The following is a 24,001-nucleotide window of genomic DNA, read 5'->3' on the forward strand; positions in this document are numbered from 1 at the left end:
CTTCAAAGTTTGAAAACACATAAACAAAACAATAGTATACTTTGATATAGGCATATACATACATAGATATATATACACACATAAATATATATATATATAATCTGATGTATAAATTTCAATAGACTTCATTGGTTCATAATGAAACATTACACTAATAACTTTATTATAATTCGCCCTACTTAAAATCGATGTATTAATATAAGATAAATAGATGATATCAAAGAACTGATCTATTGGTCTTGAACAGTATCAGTAAACAGCGTATCAACCCCATCAGATGTCATCCTCAGAATTAAAAAGTGTCTTTCAAGATAGAATTGATCTTTACAAAGCATTAGAAATTGATTTGGTTGGAAATAGACGACAACCAAATGAAATCACCTTGACAGAAATCAGGAAAGAATATAGACGATTAGCCTTAAAGTATCATCCTGATAAGAACATTTCGAACGTTGACATTGATAGCATTTTCCATGATATATCACTAGCAAACCAAATTCTGTGTGATAGTTCATTAAGAGAACAGTATGACAAATGGTATATAATTCATTTATATAAAGGTCATGATGCCAAAAGACAAAATTTTATAGAGAAGTTGGAGGAATCAGAATCAAAACATAGTCTTAAGGGGAAACCACATTATCGTCATGATACAAACGATATATCACAGATTCAAGACTATGGAAGGACTTTAAGAAAGATGAAACATTTTAAATTACCTTATGGTAATTGGAAAGACTTGGAGATAAACAACAAACGCAACAATTATCCAGATTCTTCGACATTAAGAGTAGAATTAGTTAATAAACTGCCTTTCAGACAACCTGATGAATCCAATTTAATCAGGTTTTTTAACGAGAAACTTTTTAGCAGTAATAGTAATCATAAAATCATTGATCTATACTACTCTTCAAGAAATAATTACGAACAAGATGAAAAAATAATAGCATATGTCATTCTAGAGACACCATCACAAGCACAAGCACTATTTAAACAATTCTACAATAACAATTCAACTTGGAATGATTCTATAATCTCTGACATTTCACCAAGAATTCCAATACATTATTACTCAAATTTTAACCAAAAAAATGATTTGAACCAAAATTTAAAAGATCTGATACATTCAAATACAATCAACCTTGACTGATCACCCTTTTATAACATCAGATTAACTAATATCCCTACAAATTATCCATTACATCGTGTATTTGTTATTTATACCTCATCGATGAGCTTTAAATATCAGTTACATAATGTAGAGAAAGACCCTTTCCTTCGTATGCGATCCCAACAAGATTCTTTTACTTACACTAACAATAGGAACCACCAACTGAACAAAGGACTTGTAAAAGGTATATAAAGAGGTTTAGATGAAGAATTGACACGTTGATGATGTTGGTTTCGAGGTTATGTTTTAGGATGTTCAAAATTTGTGTTATTTTTTTAAAAGGTTTGGCAAACGTTGAGTTTCAAGAGTTATTGAATTATAGTGGACGACTAATCACTTAATAACAGTTGGAATTGTTAATAAGATGGGTTTATTTAGTAGGAAACAACGAGATCAGTCGCCAGTATCTGCATCTTCGAAAGCAGATCTGATTCCTATTGATCAGGTTATTGTTGAGCCTCCAGAGCAGTATGGTAAGGCATCTCCGATTGGTAATATTAGTGAGGCTCAGTATGGTGTTTATAGAAAAGTATTAGAACATTTCCAAGATGACGAGTTTGAATTGCCATTGAGTACTAAGGATAAGGTGAATCGTCGATGTTTGAGTTCATGGGAAAAGTTTTGGTTGACTAGGGAATGTATTTTAAGATTTTTACGAGCTGCCAAATGGGATCGTGAAAATACTATTAAAAATTTAGAAGAGACTATGTCTTGGAGAAGAGAGGTTGGGATCACTTATGAGAATGATGAGGATCCATTGACTGGTGCCAAGGTTGCCATTGAGAATGAAACTGGGAAGGAGGTTCTGTTGGGGTTTGATAGAAATAGGAGACCTATTTTCTATATGAAAAATGGTAGACAGAATACAGAACCTTCGTTCAGACAGGTTCAGCAATTGATATACATGATGGAAGCAGCAGTGACATTGACTCCCCAAGGTGTAGAGAAATTGACCGTATTGATCGATTTGAAAGGTTACAAAGAACCAGGAATCATCTCTGATAAATCACCACCTTTATCAATCACTAAGTTGTGTTTAAAAGTAATGCAAGATTATTTCCCTGAAAGATTAGGTAAATGTCTATTGACCAACATTCCATGGTATGCTTGGGCTTTTTTAAAAATGGTATATCCATTCTTAGATCCAAATACAAGGGAGAAAACTATCTTTGACGAACCATTCGATAAGCATATCGAACCTTCTCAATTAGAGGCATTGTACAACGGTAGATTGGATTTCAAATACAATCATAAAGTGTACTGGCCTGATTTGGTGGAGAAAGTGGAATCTATTCGCCAAAGACAATACGATAGATTCGTAAAATTTGGTGGTAACATTGGTTTAAGCGAATACGATTTAAAAGGCTCTCACGATGAACTCATCTACGAAGTAGATTATGTCAACATAGAATAATCTAACTGATATCAAAAGTATACTCATCCCTTGATGGGATGAGTTATCTCAAGATCACTTCCTTTCCCATTTTTTTCCTTCCCCTCACACAATATGCTCCTTCTTCATCACCATATCTACTAAAGTAACCGGTATATCACTACATTTTAAACTTAGATACATATTTATAAACTTAAATATCCTCAAGGCATAGCATATATCTGATACATCAGCTCATACTGAACTTAATTTTGATGCTTTATATAGCATCCATTTTATCAATATCGTCATCATCATCTTATCAGAAGTCAAGCCGAATATCAAACTATTTGATATTTAGACAATGGGATCATCAACTTATCAGATGGTTAATTGTTTATAAGTTGATGAGAAGATACCTTCTTATGACAGTACAATTAACTATATATATAGCTGTGTTTGGTATTAATTGGGGATTGAGGGTTCCCAGTTTGGATCCAAGATATAATCATTCACTTTTAATTGAATATCTACAACATCAACGATAATAACAGCAAGAACAGCAATATTGGATGTCGATTTAAATGACATATTAATTAAACAATGGCTGCTAAAAAAGTTGGTAATAGAAATAATCTTTTATGGAGGTTGATCAAGCTGTTCCAGCATTATTTCCCCTGCGATAGGGTTTTAGCTCAAAGGATATTTAAGTCGACAGTAAACTCTACTGTTGCATTTATATTTGTATTGATCCCCCAGATAAGGAATCGTTTAGGTAGTGTTCCACCAATGTTACCATTAATTTCAGTTATGGTTCATCCAGGCAGGAGAGTCAGTGGTACTATTCAAGGTGCTATTTATTGTATTACTGGTTTAATCTTTGGTTTGGCTTATGCTTTATTGGGACGATTCCTGGCCCAGCGTTGTTTAGGTTCAAGTTGGAATAAGTTAACTGACAATGAACACTATGCCACTCATTATAAAAGTTACGAGGCTGCTTTGGCTATCCTTGCAGTTTTTGAAACTATTATGCTTTTATTTCATGGTTGGATGAGATCTGTCAATCATCATTATTTTGGTATAGTCTTCCCTCTTTTTTTAGTGGTACATTTCACATTTCTGGAGCCTTTAAAAGTAACACCTGCTCAATTGTCGAAATCATATACTACTCCCTTTTATTTAGGAATTGCCATGTCGATCTTTTGGAATCTTGTGTTATTCCCAGAGTTTGGTAGCTCTTATCTAGGTAATGCCACCGTTGAAACATGGAATGAAGTTCATAAAGCTGTTGATCATGCCATTAACTTCTTTCTGACTATTAATCTTAATGGCGACAGCTCGAAATATACAAAAGAACCTGCATCATTAGGAAAACTGTTAAATATGAAAAATACAATTGACAAAAAAATAAGCACTAGTCAATTAGTTTATGAAGAATGTGTCTACGAAGCAAGTTATTCTTACGTATCACCAGGTCAATTATCACCTGTAATGGATACGTATGATACATTGTCAAAATCAATAAAAGGGATTATAAATTCATGTCAATTGGAATTTATTTTATTAGGTAAGGAGCAAAGAGATGGAAAAACTAATCCATTGAATAGGAATACTGAAAAGGAAATTGAATATGCAGATGCTGAAAAGTTATTTAAAATCTTAGAGAGAATCCGTCCACTTGTCTACGATTTGCATAAGACATTAAGTGAAAGTATTTATACAATCAAGTTGGTATTGGCTAAAGCTTACGATGTCAATTTAAAAAATGTACATACTTGTTCAATGTTTACAAATGGTTCATTCCCTGAATATAAAAACAAAAAAGATTTCCCAAAGGATTTCCAATTTGAAGAAAGAATTCAATCTTTGGAGACGTCATTATTGAATTTTAACCTTGGTTATAGAAATGAATTAATCCGTTTGGATATTAATCTATTGGATCCAAGTGATGAGATGTTTCTTCTATCGTCATTTTTAATGAACTTTCAACAGGTTACAAAGAATATAATAGAAGTTATGAAGTCTTCTAAAGATATATATGACTTTCGGGTAAAGCAAGAAAGTAAAGGTTGGATTCGTGGAAAAACGTTATGGATAAACTTCTTAAGAAATTTTGATTCTTTAAAGACTTGGATAACTAGTACTTATACAAAGGGTTCTTCAGTTACAGAAGATGAAGGTTTAAGAGGTACATTGACATCATCAATAGCAAATCCTTATCCGATTACAAAGAGACCTGAAGCTGAAGAAGATGAACTATTAGCTCAAAAAATTGATGAAGTATTGAAGCCCCAAAGATCAAATGTACAAGAGTTACCAATATCAAATAATGATTTGGATATGGATAGCCTCTGCAAGAAAGTCGGGCAACCTTTGTATTTGATTCCATCGTATTATTTTACTGCATTTTTAGTGTGGGGTAATAAATTCTACAAGAGATCAAAAGCTCATTTCAGATTTTCTATTCAAGTTGCAATTGCTTTATTATTGTCATCATTTCCAATGTTTATCCCTAAAACTAGAGATTGGTATAATCAATATCGTGGTGCCTGGATAGGTTTCGTGTGTATTTTATGTTTAGAGCCATCAGTGGGAGGTACATTTTGGGTATTCTTTTTACGTGCAGTTGGTGTTATTATTGGTTCTGCATGGGCGTATGTTTCTTACGTATCGGCTGTCAATCAAACCAATCCTTACTTAGAAACTGTTATTACATGCTTCGGGTCTGCTCCTGGTTTTTATTTTCTTTTAGGAACACCATACGTCAAAGCTGCAATTATCCAAATCATTAGTATATATATTGTTATTTTAGCAGCAGTTTATCCAGGTTCAGCCCCAGGTGGTATTTTGGTCAACTTTGCCAAAAGATGTCTTGCGGTAGGCTATGGTGGTGTAATTGCTTTATTGGTTCAACTAGTTATTTTCCCAATTACTGCTAGAGAGCAGCTTAATGAAGAAATATCATTTGTGTGCGGTTGTATATCAAGAATGGAAACATTATATGCTTTTGGGTTAGAAGGAGAAAAGGTATCTCCAATTGATTTGAACGATCGTTATAAACAGTTTTCTAAGATTTCACGCACTGCGAAAGCAGCATTAGCAAGAGCAGAGGCATACAAAGGCCTAACAAGACAAGAACCTAGATTAAAAGGGAAGTATGTTGAATTAGAAATAATATTCACTCAAGTTATATTCTTACAGAAACAAATCATCGAACGTATGGATAATGTAGCTTTATTAAGGTTAGATTATGGTAGTGGAGTAATTGATGAATTGAATTATGCTGTATTTCCTTACCGTAGACAAGTTGTTGCGAATGTTTCCTGTTTGATGAGAGCTCTTCAAGAAGCCTTTATAAATAAAACACCTCTGCCTCAATTTCTTCCTAGCGCCAGAATTTCTCACAGAAGACTAGTTAACAAAGTTAGACAAGCACTGTGGAACAAATACCGTACTCAAATCAATAGCCTAAAACCTCACGTTGTTCCAAATAGGTTTGATCATGATACCGAAAGCGATACGGATTCAATTTCTGATTCTGATGACGAAGGTATTGTAATAAACTCTAGAAAACCCTTAGCAGCTGGATTGGAACTATTGTCGCCTCATGAACAATTATTAAAAGAGAAGTTCTTAAGTTGGAATGCATCTAGTGCAGCTATTGAAGAAATTATTGAATATATTGAAGAATTACAGGATTTAACAAAGATATTGGTTGGCGTTAATGAATTTAAATATGGATTTTTATCACGCCCATTATATACAGATTGGGCTGCTGCTGCGGTTACTGGTTTTGATACGTTTATTGCAGGCAATATTCCATCCGATAACCATACTCCTTCTCCTCCAACTTTCTCACCAAGTGAACCAATTCAGGAAGAAATTATTGAAGAAAATGAAACTCATGATTTATCAAGTAATTCCTTTACTTCTGGAAGTCTATCTAATACAGATTTTTCAGATCTTGAAAATCAACCGATAGCATATAACAAACCTACAGCAGATTATGGTGATGCTGGACCGTCTACCGTAGACCTCGCTAGGATTGCTTCTCATAAATTGACTCGAGGAAAGGATGGTCTTCCAAAACCATTTAGGCAAAGAGCATTCTCTATTGGATCATCTAGTGATTATTCTTCAAATCTTCAACCTCTCTCGCAGAGAAAAACTCTCGGTGAAGCAGATTCGAGTTTCTACGATACAGAACAAAGTTCTGATGACGACTTGCCTCTTGCACTAAAGAGAATATTGAGTCGTAAATCAGGTAAGAGTAACAAAGATAAATAAATTGAATTTATTAAAAGTAATTTTTATGATAAAATAATGATGAACAGTTATAGTTTTTACCCCTTTACATGAAATATTTAATGAATTAATATTATAAAGATAATTTTTTTTATATTTTTTGAGTAGACGGTATCATTCATGGATATATAATTATATATATATTGTAATACAAATGAAAAATGCAATACTTTAATTAAGTAATTAATCTATTTCGATCACTTCTGGGCTTTTAGGTGATTTAGTTTTCACATTTTCTAAATTACTTTTACCTTTCCTTTTATTACTCTTCCTCAACGATTGACCTTGACCAGAGAAATTTGTGCTTGAAGTTTCGTTGTCCTTATCATCTTCTTTTTTAGGTAATACAATTGGGAATCCAAAAAACAATTGACCGTCTGATAAGTCTAACTTTAATGGAATACCTTCCAATGAAATCTCTATATTTTTTAAATCAGTGGAAGATTTCTTTTTCGAAGCCATACCTGATAGTTTTTGACCTTGTCCACCAAAAGTAGTAGATAAATTCGATTTATTCACTATACCGTGATAATCTATTCTTTTTGACATTGAACCTTGAGAAATATTTGAAGGATCGATTTTTGCATTATCCTTTTTAACTTCATTCTTAGCAGCCTCACTTCTATAATCAGGTTCTACATAACCTACCGGAGGTGCAAAATCTGTAATTAAATCTGTCTCTATAACACATATACCCTTTGAAGGAGATTCAGGTTTAACCTCTAAAATTTTGATTCTGTATATTTTGTTATTATAGCTTATTTCAATAATATCGTTAATGGTCAACGTAGAGAAATTACGTAAAACATTCTCTAGTACAGCTTTTGGATCTGAGATATCTAAGAAATCTACAGATTGTGGCTCTATATTAACATAACTACCCAATGGTATATCAATAGTTGATATTTTCAACAAAGAACCAGGCTTTACATCTAAAGTTTCCATCATCCAATTAGGTAAATAAGTTCTACCCTCCTCTGCTATAAATTCTAAGACACCACCATGTGTAATTTTACCATTTTCATTTGCCATTAATTCAAATAACATTGGATATCTAATATTCAACATGGTCAATTTATTCAATGCACTTGGTGGTAAAAAAATCTTACCCCCATAATTGGCATCATCTTTTCTGATTCTATCGTTCATCATCGATATTGGATAACATCTGAAGAATGATTCGAATTTTTGAGGAATACTAGCAAACTGGTTCCCATCATAGGAACCAAACCCTGAAAACATTAGTGATATATTAAGAGCCAAAGAATATTTTGCACTTGTCTGTACTCGATTTACCTAAAAACCTTAGATGAATAGATTGAACCTTGTCATAGTTTAGTTCATATATTCTTATATAAGTTTATTGTACATTATTAATTATACCTTTAACTTTTGATACGATATCCTATAAAAGGTCAAATGTATAACAGGGAAAAAATATAAAAACATGAACCACGTGATATATTGATCATGTGACTACTGTATCACATGACCAACTCGATTCGTATTCTGTCTCAAAAAAATAGATAAAAAACGATAAAAAGAAATTATCAAATTTAATAATTTTAGTGACACAAAAATGGCAAAAACACAAAAATAACACAAAATGACACAAAAACTTAATCCAATTTTATTTTCATTTAGTATATAAACGACACATCTTGTTCTTATTCTTCCTCTTCACCAAACAACAAGAGACTTTCAATTCATAACCAAGTCAAATAAATAAAGCACAAAAATCTACAGTTCCATCTGGCAATATAGAAATGTCACAATCATTATAATACACTGATCTGAAAATCAATTAATCATATTTAATAAAATTTAGATTAAACATCCTGATATTTCTGGGTATTTTCCGCCTCGATTAATATGAACAACGTTAAAAACAGTTCCATCATGTTATATGGCTTTTTATTAACCAAAATTCTACTTGGGATATTATTTGTGGATTGCAGCTATAGAAATTAGAAAAGGAGAAGTAAATATTTACTCTTTATTTGATTATTACGAGATAATCTACATGGAAGATAGTATTAAATCACATGATATTTAGGGATTTATTAATTGTAAAAAATTTTGAGATTTTAATAAAGCTGTTTGGCTCTTCATCTGTTAATAAAATTGGATCAGAGTATAATAATATACAATACTAACACCTTGAGTTGATATTGGGTAACTAAAATGATTTCTTCTTTAATATATATCGGTTCTCATAACATCCAATTCATCTCACAAATAAGTATAGTCACGTGATTTAGTACATTCGGAAATGTTGTTTAACCCATCAAATGTATTAATCAATATATTTTGGATACGAACAAATAAATAATATAAAGGATGTCTCATAATAAAGAAACTTGTATTAGCTGTAGCCAAGATATAAATACCTCAAGGTGATCCAAGGGTGCGTGAATAGTCCAGAACAATGTCTGATAAGGATGAAGACGTTGTAATGTCTAGTGGAGATGACGAACATCTTTACGGTAATGTTGAAGACTTGAAATTGATGATTGGTGATGATGAAGATAATATGAATGAGGATGATAACTTATTGTTTAGTGATAGTAGTGATGAAGGAGATGTGGATGCTTTATTGCAAGAATTCTCTGATCTAGGTGAGGTTTCCGACGATGATGATGAAGAAGATTTCATGGATGCAATTAGAGAAGCAAACAATTTTAAGACCAAGAAAAAGAAGAAATCAAAGGGTAAGAAATCTGAAAAGACCAAAAAAGGACCAAAACCACGCAGAGAACGTGTTATTGACCCTGAAGTAGCTCAATTGATATCTGAAGCTAATGAAGCCTTTGTTAGAAACGATCTAGTAGTAGCAGAACGTCTATTTAATGAAATTATTAAAAAAGATCCAAGAAATTTTGCAGCTTACGAAACCCTGGGTGATATTTATCAAATTCAAGGACGTCTAAATGACTGTTGTAATTCTTGGTTTATCGCCGCTCATTTAAACTCTTCAGATTGGGAATTTTGGAGAGTTGTCGCAGCTTTATCTGCAGATTTGGGTCATGCAAGACAAGCTATTTACTGTTATTCTAGAGTAATAAATATACACCATGATGACACTGAAGCTGTATATCGTAGAGCTGTGCTTTATAAAGATATTGGTCAGATTGGTAGAGCTTTGGAAGGTTTTCAAAAACTTTACGTACATAACCCTTATGACCCAAATATTTTACGTGAATTGGCAGTATTATATGTTGAATATAATAGAATCAATGAAGCTATAGATTTATACACCAAAATCTTTCAACAAAATGTGAAAAGAAGAAAGGCTATCATTGCCGCCTCTGAAAGCGCTTTGGAATCTTCAGATGAAGAATCCTCCAATCAAGATTATGAGGAAGAAGAAGAAATCGGAAATGAGGAGGATGAAGAAAGAGGAGAGTATTTTGACGAAGAATTATTAGAAGACAAATTATTATATCCTGATATAAATTGGAAAAAAATTAAAAGAAAATACAAGTGTATTAATTTTGATTGGTCTGCATTAAATATTTTAACAGAACTTTTCTTAAAATCATCTTCTTCAGGACTGTCAGGAATAAAATTGATTAAAAAATGTGCAAGGTGGATCCAACGTCGTGAACTTCAGACATTTTGGGATGATGTAACCGACGATTCCGAATTTGACAGTAGAAGACTGAATAATGGTAGATTTGACGCATTATCTGACGCTGAAAAGTCAAAATCATATAGTTTACCAATTGATATTAGAATCAGACTTGGTCTCTTAAGATTGGGAAATGATCAATTATTAGAAGCAATGAATCATTTCCAATTTTTATATGATGAAGATTTTGTTGAAATTACAGATTTGTATTTTGAAGTTGCAGTGGCTCTAGCAAAAGCAGAAAAGTATAAGGAATCAATTGATTTCTTTAGACCATTGATGATGCTACCTGAATATCAAAATAATGAAATGTACCGACCATTATGTAAATGTTTTAAAGAAGTTGAAGAGTACGAATTAGCAAAAGAATATTATTTAAAATTAATTACGCAAGATCCGACTGACATCGATGATATTCTAAACTTAGCAGAGGTATATTATCAATTAGGTGAAAGAGAAGAGTTTCATAAGTGGTTCCTAGAGGCTGTGGAATTAAGGAAACGTCAAGATGAAGAAATTTTGAGTATTGCGAAACAAGTTTCCCAAAAAAAAGATGAAACCAATAAAACAAATGAAGATGTTTCTTCGAAACCTTTATTAGAAGACAGCATGTTTAGACAATCAAACTTTAAAAAGAAGAAAACACCACAAGATGCAGAAAGAGAAAGAGTTGAACGTGAGAGAAAAATTACCACCAAAGTAACTGATATGTACAATAAACAAATACAGATAAGGCAAAAAATTGAAACAGGTGATGAGAAGCAAGTCACATCATGGATTGACATTGTTTCTGACTTGATTGATATATTTTCTAGTGTCAAGAATTTTTTTATTAAAAGTCGTTCTAAAAAGTTTGTTGGTATTATTAGAAGAGCAAGAAAATTTAACAGAATTATTGATTATAAAATAGAAAGGTTATCCAAGCTTTCTGAAGGTGAAAATCTGTTAGATGGTTTCCCATTTATGGAAGAAAGAGTTATATTAACGTCTACTACTGAATTAAGAGGTCTGTCGTATGATCAATGGTTTGAATTATTTATGGATTTAGCCTTAACAATCTCCAAGTATCAAAGCATAGAAGATGGTCTAAGTGTGATCGATACCGCACAAGAAGTTAATGTTTTTTTTCAAGATCCTGATAGAGTAAAAATGATGAGATTTGTAAAATTAGCAATTGTCTTAAAAACTGAGGACGAGGAAGAATTGACAGAGAATTTAAGAGGGTTATTAAATCAATTCCAGTTCAATAGAAAAGTTTTACAAGTTTTCATGTACAGTTTAGCAAGAAATCAAACATCTTTTGAAATTTTAACTTCTACAGTGCAACAAAAATTCTTTTTAAGACAATTAAAAGCGTTTGATAGTTGTCGTTATAATACGCATGTTAACGGTCAAGCATCGATAACAAATAAAGTAGTTGAAAATCCTGAAAAGAAAAGTTCACCCTATCTATATTATATTTATGCGATACTATTATACTCTAGCAGAGGTTTTCTATCTGCTTTGCAATATTTGAACTGGTTAGAAAAAGATATTCCAAATGATCCAATGATGAATTTGTTATCAGGGCTCTCGCATCTCCATCGTTCTATGCAAAGATTAACTGCAAATAGACATTTCCAAATCCTTCACGGTCTGAGATATCTATATAAATACTATGATATCCGTATGAAAAATTATTCAGATTTAGAGAAACAAGAAGCTGACTATAACATAGGACGTGCATTCCATCTACTAGGATTGGTCTCCATCGCTGTTCAATATTATCATAAGGTTCTCGAGGCTTATGATGACGATAAGTTGAAAAAACACGCTGCTTATAATTGTATTATAATTTATCAAGAAAGTGGGAATAATAAACTAGCAGATCATCTAATGAAAAAATATTTGAACATTTAAATTTCGTAACTATAACTACATTCATACCTTCCACCTACCATCATGTAGGTAAACTTAATTAATAATAGTTGTTGTATTAATATATATTTTCTATCCATCATCATCATCATCTTTCTTATCGTCTAGTACAAATTAAAGGCTTTCAATCAAAACCAACCCTTTAAAAAATATCTTGAAATAGTTTATAAGAATAGTGACTTAACAAAATACAAAGAAGAAAGTATAATTTAAGAAAGCAGATATTAAAGGATTAGATAAATAGTTCAATATACTGATAACAAATGCCTCCACAAGTTTCATATAATGTATGTATTATTCTTCTTTAAACGTTTAATATGTTTCCCCTTTTTCATTAATATCAAATTTACTAACAAATTCAAAAATTGCTGGTATGTTTAAAGGTTAAATTGAAAACATGTCTTAAGATGTGCATACAAAGGTTCAGGTATGCAGAGGAGAAGCAACAGGCGTTAGCCAAACAAGGTCGAAGGGATGTTGCACAATTATTGGTTAATGGGAAAGAGCATAAGGCTCATTATAGAGTTGAATCTTTAATTAATGATGATATTCATATTGAACTATTAGAGATATTGGAATTATATTGTGAATTATTACATGCAAGAGTTATGATAGTTAATGGGATTGAAAATGAGGCACAGATGATTGAAAAACACATTGAAGATGGTATAGATGAGGCGATAAGATCTTTGGTTTATTCTACGTTACATGTACCAGAAGTTAAGGAATTAAGTCAACTAAGGGACCTAATTGCTATGAAATTTGGCCCTGATTTTATAAAAATAATTATAGATGACCATCTAGGAGTACCAGAAAAAGTTGTAAAAAAATGTTCACCAAAATTACCAACTGAAGATTTGGTTGAGTTATATCTAAGAGAAATTGCAAACACTTATGAAATCCCATACAAGACGTTAGAAGAATCGGTCATTGATGAAAAAGCAGCACTCGATGAAGGTGATGAAATCTCTAATGATAGTAATGACAAACCCATTGTTGCGGGAGAGAATGATGAAGAAACTTTAGTAAATGATGAATCACATCCAATTACAATTAGGAAACCCAGAACGAACAGTGAAACTGTAAAACAAGATTTTAAAATCCCTGATGAAATGAAGAAAGATGTGAAACTAATACATTCAACTGCACCAATTAAAAAAAATACTGAAGAGGATAAATTTGAAGAATTGAAGAAACGTTTTGCCGCACTAAAACGTTGAAAGCAACCAACGAAGTATAACCCATAATAGATATACGTTTTTCGGCACTCTTCAAGGACCCAAATAAGTTTATCAGAAATTCAATATATAAGTATATGTACAAGAAAATTATCTTAAATCTTCAATATGCAAGACGTCTGCCTAGTAAAGAGGGAAAAGAAAAATAAAAGTAATTTAATAATAAATGTAGAATATATGAAAGTTATTATCCACCGAAATAAATTTATAAAAGAAAAAGTCTAATTCTTGAAAGATTTCAACTTTTTAGCCCATGCATATTTTATTGATTTAGTAACACCTGCAGTTAAGACACCCTTTGCGGTTTGCAATACGCTGGAGGAACTAATCCTCCTATGTAATATATTATGTGCTGTATCAACAGCATAACCCTTTGGTAAATATGTTGAATTGTTAACAACAACATCTTTATAAATAGGTTCATAATATAATTTGAAATTTGATAAGTTTTTTTGAACAATATTATTAACTTTATTAGGATTTTCACCACCTAAAACATATCTAATATCACCCAAATAACTCAAGCCTGCAATTTCTTTGTAAAAAGACATTTCATCAAATTTTCCAGCATTCTTCTTCAATACAGCATGTTTGGCGATTGTAGCAGCAGCTTTTAGATTTAGTTGATTCCAATATTGGACCCTTAAATCATTTTTTAATATTTTAACCGGTTTCTGCATACGACCAGCAACGTAAAAGGAATCCCAGGTAGCCAAATCCTTCAATAAATTTTCCATTGAAATTACACCATATTTGACCTCATGGCCATTAATATCAGCATATGGATTAAAATATAAACCTGCACCAACTTCTTGGAATTTGGAAATAAATTTGGTTCCAAAATAACGTAAAGTGGAATAATGGTGAGGATTTTGTCTTAAATTTAAAGAATGGAAATGAGAAGGATGTGAAACACCAAAGATCATATCAATCTGTGGTTTATCATTTTCTTTACTATAACCTGACTGTTGGAAAACTCCTGAACCATAGCCAAAGGCATACTTGACAGGTGCTTTAAACGAGTTCACAATGCCATCAAGTTCAGCTTGGAGTTCCTTTTCGACAGTTATAAATTGATTAGAACCGTAATTAGGTGGTAATCTACTGAACTTGTACATATAGTTGGTGAAATTTGAGGTCAATTCATCAGTTTTTTTTATACCCTTTTCTAATAACTCCAAGTCATCGTTAGCAGTATTCGAAGCTTTGTCTTGGAAGTCACTTCAAAATTGTCAGAGATAATAGCATTATCACCGTGTAAAACTGAATCTTTCCTCAATTTTTCATTTTCGTTATTTTTAATAGAAGTACTTTGAAATCTTACTAATACTGGAAGTCTTTTCGATAACAGACCTGTAGTCTGGACCTTATTAAACTGCAACATTACTGGCAGGAAATTTTAAATAAAATGAGCCTGAATTATGAACCTAATATTGAAGACTTCTTCTTTGATAATAAGGAGTAATCCTGTAAAAGTACACGTTTCAATCGTGTTAATCTGAAGTTAAAAATAAAATGTACAATCTTATTTAAATGAGTTCAGAAATAACCTTAATTTAGTTATATAATGATAATACCAACGTAGATCTCAGTGTGGATATAGCAAATAGCAACTATTGACCAGCCTAAACCTTATTGATACCCTTTTCCTTCACTTCTTCTTATAGCTATATGGTGAGTAACTATGCTCTTGGTAAATTCCTCTTTTATATATCCCGATTAAAGGAGAAGCACGTGATTTTGGTGATGAATGATATTATCACGTGATATACAAGGTATGATGATCTTTGAAGAGATTCTGATCTACTGAACTACCAAAGTAAGCCATTGAAGTTATATATCCATCTGTCACACGCACACACACTCTCTCTCTCTCTAAAAGAACTCATTTCCTGATTTGTTTGCAATGGGGATCAACCTTGAATTAAAATGTGGTATGTTTTAAAAAAATATTTTTAATTATATAATATAATTTATGTATTAAATTGGGGGGATTAATGATTGTTAATTTCCTCATTCAATGATGAATTAGGTAGGATCAATTCTAATGTTAACAGAGAAAGTAAATGTAATAAACCGTCTGTAATATGCAAAATAAAAAATAATATAAGAAAACAGATAAAATGAAGGGCAATTGTTTGAAAATAAATTTCTAACTGTAAATACCTTGTGTTATCAGTTGGAATTGATCATACAGTCTTGTGTAAATACTTCCCAGAGATTTTGCAACTAAAAAGTTTTCTACAAAGTCGTCACATTCAGCATCTGAAAGTTCTAGATGGAATCTTTGTCTTAATTGTACACTTGTCTGGTCACCTGCATTGAAACATGGTTGCATGTTATCCTTTTGCATGATTTCACACATCGATACTATTTGATCCGCATATTTTCTCAATGCCTTGAATGAATCCTTTGTTAATCTAACAAACTTCTTGTATGGCTCACCTTCAACACCTCCTAATAAGTCAGCGTATTCATAGGTAAGTTTGAATGGTGCAGATTCAAAACCAACAGAACCTGGTGAATTTGAAAGCATGAAACCAAAATCGATATGACAGACGTGGCCCTCGTTATCAATCATAATATTACCATTATGTCTATCCTTGATTTGTAATAGATAACATATGACTGAATAAGCAGCTAATGAACATGCAAAATTATCTTGCGCTCTTCTAAACTTAAATCCATTTACATCACCAAATGCACGAGAATAGTGGTCCTTAAGGGTAGCTATTCCACCATTTTCATCCAATTCACCATTATCTATCATTTTTTTAGTTAATGACTTCTTAATACTATGTACAGAAACAGCATTGGTAATTGTTTCCACAAGACCAGTATTGGCACTTGTTATTAAAATTTTCATTCTTTTAACCCAAACTCCAACTTTTTCTTTAGTCCAAATATTTGCCATGGCTTGAATGATTTGAGTCGCAAAGGCTTCTTGTCTTAAATCGTCACCAGTTTTAGCAATAACGGAACATAGATCCCAGTTTTCTAAGTGACCAAACTGAGAAGTTTTACGAATTCTTTCCTTTTTAGTAGCCCAATCTTCACCTAAATATGAGGTATCAATACCACCCGTCATCAAATCGTTTTCTAATTTACGTTCACCTGCCATACCATGAATTGCTTCTAAATCTTTGTATCCAAATTTATCTTGACCTTCCTTCATCGATGCAATAATTTTGGCTCTAATTTGATTTGCTGCATCAGATAATTCATGTGGAGATTTATCTAGTTGGGCTAACATCAATGCTGAAATACGCATTTGATCAGCCAGTTCATCGGTTTCATACTTATTATGACCACGTTTGTTATCTTTACCTTGTACTACAACCTCATCTAAGTTCAATGCGAAATTTAATTCTGGGTTTCTATTTTCTAAATTATCCGGAAGTTTAGGAACTTTAGAAGTTGATTGTAAAACAAGAGATTCTCTGTAAGCCTCTGCATCAGTTTGATTCTTAACACGAATCATAGAGATATCACTTAGATCAATTTCTTTTTGACCAACATTTCCGTAATCCGATTGAGCACCAGCTGTAGAATATTCAGAGAATTCAGACACAATCCTATTCTCAGCAAGATTAGTTTGTGAATCGTTAATCGGTTTCAAAATGATTGTATCTTCATTTAAATCACCTTTACCTATGATATTCAAATCAAAACTAAAACTAGAAACATTACCTTTCTTTTTTAATATTTCCTGATTTTCCTCGCTAGTTGGATCAAAATCAAATTCATTTCTTAAGTATTCAATCAACAGTAAGTATGGAACTTTTTCTGCAGAATTTAAAACTTGTGCTTCACTTGCAGTAATTGTACATAATTTATGCAGCTTACCTTTCTTATTAGGCGGTAGTAAAGTGGGAATGTCAACTTCTGCTGGCAAATCTCTATTTAACAAAGATAACTCTGCTCTCAAAGCACTTAGTCTAGCGTCAGTAGGAACTTGAGATAATCTTTGAGATATTGTTTCCAAGGCTATAGCAAATTGAGTTTCATATCTAAAATAATTTGCCTTCAGAAGTTTAATTTTCTTTTTAGTAGAAAGTTTTGAAATATCTATCTCCTGAGGTACTTCGGATACTTTCGAAACTGAACGTAGGTTTGAAGTTGAGGATGTTCTTAATAGTAAACCGTTTGGATTTTTACCGTTCTTTCGTAATGCATTTAGTCTATTATTTCCATTGAGCGATGAAGGTCTTTCAAATTCATGTAAGTTTGGCATTGAGCTTACATAATTATCATAATTTGCGATTGTATCTTCGATATCACTATTATCATCATAGTTTTCCAAATCACATGATTTTTGGGTACTGATTTTTGAAATTTTATCTTCTGATGGATTACTTGAAGACAAATTGCCAAATTCCTTTTGCAGGAAGGATTCATCAATAAATTTGGATCTTCTTTTTGGTAATTTAATTGAGTTAGATATTTTTTCTCTGAAAACTTGTTCACCAATATTATCTACAATATCGAAATTTAGGTTAGTTTCTACTTCTTTAGGTTTTTTAAATAATTGATCTTCGAAAGTAGGTGGTGGTACAATATCTACTCTTGGGGAAGATGGACCTGATAAAGATTCAATTCTTTTACTTGAAACTTTTCTGGCCGATTTTGATTTTTTATTCAAAATTGAAGATTTTAAATTAATATTTTTGGTAAAGTCCTTCATTGCACTCTTAGCTAATTTGAAGACGTAAGCTTTTTGTCTTCTACCTTGAGATTGAATGATAGGTTGTGTCAATTCAGCCAAAGCTGGAGATGCCATTGATGCAAATATCATTGAACTATGCATTAAAGCTGGTGCTAAATTTTCGTTCATTTTAACTCTCTTATTTGTTTCTTCGTCATCGTCATCTTTGTCTGTAGCACTCGAATTGAACAAAGCATGTTGTTGTTCATTTAATACTCTTCTTGCTACTTGGAATCCGTATGATTCTGGGTCAGAGGATAAATCTGTCAATAATGCTTGCAATTGCCAAAAAGTTAACAATGCAAAATGAGGATTCTCATTTCTTAGTTTAATCAATAAATCTTCTAAAGCCATAGAATCTGTTTCTATGGTCAGCAGAATCTGGACCAATTGAGGTATATAAAACTGTAATTCGCTATGAGGAAATGTCAATAGTTTTTGGCATAAGAAATGATGAATACCGATATTATCTGAATGACTAGAGATCAATCTAATACAATCATAAACGCTGAATTCACTAGTATTTGAAAATTCCAAGATATGTTGATTTTCTTGAATCACTAATCCGTCATTACTGACCATTGGAGTGGCATTGGTAGTACTAGTCATCGTGTCTAAATTAAGCTGTTAGTTCCTTTCCAAATCTGAATCCAGGTTATAACTATGGGGATCGGATAACAATTTGTAAAAGTAAATTTTTAAAAAATAACGATAGAGGCCAATAGTAAGTATATTCAGAACTCCTCGGAACCTCCAGTAATGCAATAAAAGATTAGAATTAGAATTAGAATTAGAATTAAAAATGTACAATGAAATGAAAATGAATTAAAAGTCGACAAAAAAGAAAGTATCTCAGAAAATCTTGGCAAAAAGGTTGTCTCTTCCTTCTTCTATTCTCGAAATTGAAATTAAATTAAATGCACACAAAATTCAATCGAAAATCAAACCTGCTTATTCTTATCGAATTCTTTCCTACTGATCTGAATCAATCACAATTTCTTTTCTTTAACGGTTATTATTCCCTCTCTCGGATATTAGTCCAAAGAATTATTTAACCAAATTAATACCAGATATCTCAAAAAATATTCCCCCTCCAAATACAAAATCTGGTAATCAACAACTATTCAACCTTAATGGAACTTGAAGAACCCTTGAACTATATCTTTATCCAATTCTTTAACCCTCTTGATCCTTAAAAGTGACGTTGTGGTTTTAATTGATTAATTATTCGATCCATTTTTTCAATCAACGTAAACCAAATTTAGTTCAGTTCGATTCGGAAATTTTAATAATGTTCGTTAGACATGATAGACAATGCGGATATATCGTAATGGATATAAGAGATACCCACACCTAACAAGATGACATCATATATGAATATATAAAGAAAGTGGAATTGTATTCAAGATATAGACCTTTGAAGTGGGTAGATTTAGGATTGGAATGTTCAATTGTTGGTGCATTGGGATTTCCCGTTTGTTCTGGTTGAAACTATCAAGAATTGGCGAAGAGACGGCGACATATTAAGTAAAAATAAAATAAAATATGAATTAATATATATTTATAGATATTATATATATAGACATATATATATATATAACAATGCAGAAATACAGGGTGAAAGATACTTGAAGTGTTCAATTCCTGTTGGAACTGATCACGGCTTTCTTTTTTTATTTGAGTCGAAGGACAGCCATTGTCTTTAAATTAATTTTTTATTTATTGAAACACTTGGTCAGTCTTTAATTGAGTCTGATGGAACTAGAATTAACTTATGCAGACTGATTCAGGGATAGGGGAAAAAAATAATACTAGAACGATTATAACTGGATGATATAAAAAAATCTTTGGTTATCGAATACTTTTCTTCAAACTGAAATATGAATATTTCATGGATGTGATGTTTTGTATAGTGAACGACGTAGATGTAGTATAATATGCGAATGCTGATGTGGAGGAATATGGGTATGAGGTAGACGTACTCTAAGCAACCCAAGCCCAGAATTTCTCCCACAAGTTCTTTGGTTCGTCTTCTTCCCATATGATAGCTTCAATTTCTCTTCTATCACTGTCGATATCGATATCCTCTACTTTCCATATAAATCTACATCTGTAGTATAACTGGCACCCAGAGAATAAAACTGCAAGCAGTATTAGCGAAATGTAAGAGGTGAAAAATGTAGAAACATCGAATTTTGGTGTGAATGCTTGGAAACCTTGGATGAAAATAATAACAGTAACAAAAAATGATGCGTAGTATGCACCCCATGGCATCAACTTGGCCTTGAATGGCAGGTCATCACGGGATATACCACGGTATTTCAAAGCTTGCATGAATCTGATGTGAGATAAGGAAATGAACAACCATGCACATAACCCAGCTAATGTGGAAATGTTGATCAGCCAGTTGAAAGCAGTGTTGGCATTGTTGTTGACAACCAAGAAGGCCAATAAACCTAAAGCCGCTGTACAGATAACACCCATATATGGAACACCATATTTAGTGACGTATGAAAAAATCTTTGGAGCGTTACCAGTCAATGCTAATGCATATAGGACACGAGAACCAACGTAAACATTTGAGTTTGCAGCTGAAATAATGGTCAACAAGACAACAGCGTTGAAGATATCTGGTAAAGCCCTTGTACCAGCATTTTGAATAGAGATAACAAAAGGAGAAGATGCAATAACTGCAGAATCATTAGCTAAACGATCATCATTGAATGGAACTAACAAACCAATGAAAAATAAAGACATAATGTAGAAAAGAGCAATTCTAAAGACAACCTTATTAATAGCTCTTGGTACAGATTTTCTTGGGTTTGCAGCTTCACCAGCAGTGATACCGACTAATTCAGTACCTTGATATGTGAAAGCAGCATTGATCAAAGATGAGACCCAACCTAAGAATCTTGCTTCACCAGTTTTATCAGAAATGATACCTGGACCCCAAGGACCTGGGTTTCTCCAGTAACGAAAACCAATTGGACCTTGATGGGAACCACCACAGACAATAATCAAAGCATAGATTAGGTAACCCATAATAGCTAAAACTTTAATAGATGCAATCCAAAATTCAAATTCACCATAAACTTTAACTGGAAAGAAATTCATTAAAGTGACAATTACCCAAAAGATCCCAATCCATGCAGCCAACGGAACAGCTTTAGTCCAGTATTGAATAACTTGACCAATAACAGATATTTCGACGGCATAAGTAATAGCCCAATTAAACCAGTACATATAACCGTTTGCTACACCAAATGCTGGAGATAAAAACCTTTTTGAGAAGACAGTAATCGAAGAAGTGACAGGGATAAATGTAGCCATTTCACCCAATGATTGAGTAACAAAGTAAACGACAGAACCCATGAAAATGTACGCAATTAAAGAACCTACAGGACCAGCATTTGATAAAGGAGTAGCAATACCGACGAATAAACCTGTACCAATAGTTCCCCCTAGAGCAATCATACCAATATGTCTTTGTTTCAAAGCTCTTTTAACTCTCGTATCCTGATATTGAGCTTCCTCAGTATCAGATTCTTCATCATCATGTAAACTTGTAGTGCCATGTTGGTGTAGATTTGAACCACTATGTAACGAACCTATTTCACTTAATTTCGATTTACGAAGTGTTATAGGTGGTTTATCACTTGAATCCTTGAAAGAATTAGTATTTATCAATTCTATAACTTCGTTGTTTTCTTTCATGGTGCTATTATTTCCAATAGAATCATCATTTGATGAGACACCCGTATCTTTATCTCGATGGAACATTGCTTTCCTGTTTATAAAACTTGATAACTTTGACATTTCTTTAAAACCAATCAAATTCTTACTTTGAAAGACCCTACCTATCTCGATAGATTATGATTCAAAATATCTCTCCTATATATATATATATCTATATTGAACTAGGTATAATGACAATTAAATTAAAATCAGTCAACGAAATATACAAATAATCTATCAGTATAAAGACTTTAAATCAAAATCAATGCTGGTATGAGTAATAAAATAAAATGGAAATTGACAGGGATATTATAGAGAGTAAGCTCAAGTGAAAATTTATTCCTAGACCAGAGACAAGACAAGACAGGACGAGAGACAGACACTAGAAGAGTACATACAGTAAGAAGACAAAAAAACTTAAACCATATACGGGATAAAACCTTGCAATAATTACAAGTAATGCAATGCAACTTTCAAGGACCATGAAAACTAAACTAACTGGATTAGAGAAATTTTATTTCATATCAAATTTCAACTTGCAGATAATGGGATCCCAGTTGGAACTGAAAGAGAGAATGAGAGATGAAAAGAAAAATTTTTTTATCCTATATTGCTAATTACTAGCTATCCCAGCATTACTTCTGGTATAAGTGAAATTCCTGTGGACTAAGCATTGAAAAGTGACAATGGAAGTTTAACGATCATGGAATAATAAAGCAGGAAGAACCAATTTCGAACTCAAATCAAATCCGAATGGAATTGGGCCAACAAAATGGAAATTGCGATGCAATGCGGTGCGATGCGATGGAATATTATTTTTTTTTCACCTTACCATATTTCAGATGGGAAGAATAGAATAGATTTCAATTGATATATAAAGAGAGGTAGTGTCAATATGCAGATAACTCAAGAATCAAGTACAGGGAGAGTGCTAGCCAGGCTAAGTAAGTATTTAAATTTTGTCATGAACTAACATTGTTAACCGTTCGTTCCTTCACGACATGTCGATGGACGACGTAGTTCCCTTTGGGAACTACTGCTTTAATATATATATATATATAGCTATATGTAGACGGACAGGATGCTAATGTCTAGTCAGAAACATGCGCAGAAGAATCGCTCGCTTCGGGTGTACACTCGCGACATCATTAAAATGACCTTCTGTAGCTCAGCTGGTTGGGAACTAGTTTCCGAAGCAATTGAATATACGGCAGTGCGTCTCTGGATCAGTTTTTGTTTTGTTTTTTTCTGTTTTGTCTGCGCTATCGTTCTGTGTCAAAAACAAAAAGCTGTTTAGTATCGCGCTTGTACAACTAGCAGCAAGGCCCATATATAACGGAGAACTGTATCCGTTACAGATGCCTTTCCGAGGTTCGATTCTGGCAGGACGTAATCTTCAATGCCATTTCTTCTTTTCTTGCTTTTTCCAAGTACTGAACGTACATATTGTTGTCTTCCGTATGTATGCCTACCAAGAGGTAAGACAGCAAAATAGCAAAAAAAGGAAAACAGAAAATGTCTTGCAAACCTTTCACCACTACTTTGGATATCCCAAGTACAGTCAAGATTCAGTTCTAACACTTCATTCACAAGAGAATAAAAAAACTTTTCCTTCCCCTCTCTCTCATCACTTCTTGTTCACCTCATGATACATACATATTGGATTTGGTCATTAACACTACAATACACTACGCTACAATACAATACACTACACTACCACTTGCTAGTTATTCGAACGTCAAAATGGCTTTGAAAATTTTTTGAAAGTATGAGTAAGACAGGATATATAGAGATAAACCTCTACAGAGTAAAGGTTACTCATCCATTTAAATTGCTTTATTTGATTAGAATTTCGAAATTACTTGTGTGTTGGAGATGAGATGACAATTTTTATATGATTCCGAAACCTTGGTTTTGCTTTACTTTA

At 32.6% G+C, this 24,001-nt stretch overlaps 9 protein-coding genes across 9 annotated transcripts; 5 read left to right on the forward strand and 4 right to left on the reverse strand.

Annotated features, from left to right (window-relative positions):
- Window positions 1–277: 277 nt before the first annotated feature.
- Window positions 278–1,150, forward strand: CWC23 (U2-type spliceosomal complex subunit CWC23; the record flags this gene model as incomplete). The annotated part of the gene is made up of 1 exon (XM_001646897.1): window positions 278–1,150. One exon carries the CDS (start codon window positions 278–280, stop codon window positions 1,148–1,150), a length of 873 nt encoding a protein of 290 aa, XP_001646947.1.
- A 385-nt stretch (window positions 1,151–1,535) lies between these two features.
- On the forward strand, window positions 1,536–2,585 carry PDR17 (phosphatidylinositol transporter; the record flags this gene model as incomplete). The annotated part of the gene is made up of 1 exon (XM_001646898.1): window positions 1,536–2,585. The coding sequence occupies one exon, from the start codon at window positions 1,536–1,538 to the stop codon at window positions 2,583–2,585; it is 1,050 nt and encodes a 349-aa protein (XP_001646948.1).
- Window positions 2,586–3,146: 561 nt separating this feature from the next.
- Kpol_2000p58 (uncharacterized protein) lies at window positions 3,147–6,830 on the forward strand (the record flags this gene model as incomplete). The annotated part of the gene is made up of 1 exon (XM_001646899.1): window positions 3,147–6,830. One exon carries the CDS (start codon window positions 3,147–3,149, stop codon window positions 6,828–6,830), a length of 3,684 nt encoding a protein of 1,227 aa, XP_001646949.1.
- A 201-nt stretch (window positions 6,831–7,031) lies between these two features.
- Window positions 7,032–8,090, reverse strand: UFD1 (polyubiquitin-binding protein UFD1; the record flags this gene model as incomplete). The annotated part of the gene is made up of 1 exon (XM_001646900.1): window positions 7,032–8,090. The coding sequence occupies one exon, from the start codon at window positions 8,088–8,090 to the stop codon at window positions 7,032–7,034; it is 1,059 nt and encodes a 352-aa protein (XP_001646950.1).
- A 1,186-nt stretch (window positions 8,091–9,276) lies between these two features.
- TFC4 (transcription factor TFIIIC subunit TFC4) lies at window positions 9,277–12,378 on the forward strand (the record flags this gene model as incomplete). The annotated part of the gene is made up of 1 exon (XM_001646901.1): window positions 9,277–12,378. One exon carries the CDS (start codon window positions 9,277–9,279, stop codon window positions 12,376–12,378), a length of 3,102 nt encoding a protein of 1,033 aa, XP_001646951.1.
- Window positions 12,379–12,659: 281 nt separating this feature from the next.
- On the forward strand, window positions 12,660–13,616 carry IST1 (Ist1p; the record flags this gene model as incomplete). Its single annotated transcript, XM_001646902.1, has 2 exons — window positions 12,660–12,683; window positions 12,780–13,616. 2 exons carry the CDS (start codon window positions 12,660–12,662, stop codon window positions 13,614–13,616), a joined length of 861 nt encoding a protein of 286 aa, XP_001646952.1.
- Window positions 13,617–13,855: 239 nt separating this feature from the next.
- Window positions 13,856–14,752, reverse strand: TAM41 (putative phosphatidate cytidylyltransferase; the record flags this gene model as incomplete). The annotated part of the gene is made up of 1 exon (XM_001646903.1): window positions 13,856–14,752. The coding sequence occupies one exon, from the start codon at window positions 14,750–14,752 to the stop codon at window positions 13,856–13,858; it is 897 nt and encodes a 298-aa protein (XP_001646953.1).
- A 1,034-nt stretch (window positions 14,753–15,786) lies between these two features.
- PIK1 (1-phosphatidylinositol 4-kinase) lies at window positions 15,787–18,948 on the reverse strand (the record flags this gene model as incomplete). The annotated part of the gene is made up of 1 exon (XM_001646904.1): window positions 15,787–18,948. One exon carries the CDS (start codon window positions 18,946–18,948, stop codon window positions 15,787–15,789), a length of 3,162 nt encoding a protein of 1,053 aa, XP_001646954.1.
- A 1,374-nt stretch (window positions 18,949–20,322) lies between these two features.
- LYP1 (lysine permease) lies at window positions 20,323–22,155 on the reverse strand (the record flags this gene model as incomplete). The annotated part of the gene is made up of 1 exon (XM_001646905.1): window positions 20,323–22,155. One exon carries the CDS (start codon window positions 22,153–22,155, stop codon window positions 20,323–20,325), a length of 1,833 nt encoding a protein of 610 aa, XP_001646955.1.
- Between the last annotated feature and the right edge of the window lie 1,846 nt (window positions 22,156–24,001).

Source organism: Vanderwaltozyma polyspora, genomic scaffold (assembly GCF_000150035.1).
Source record: "Vanderwaltozyma polyspora DSM 70294 KpolScaffold2000 genomic scaffold, whole genome shotgun sequence".
Lineage (NCBI taxonomy): Eukaryota > Fungi > Ascomycota > Saccharomycetes > Saccharomycetales > Saccharomycetaceae > Vanderwaltozyma > Vanderwaltozyma polyspora.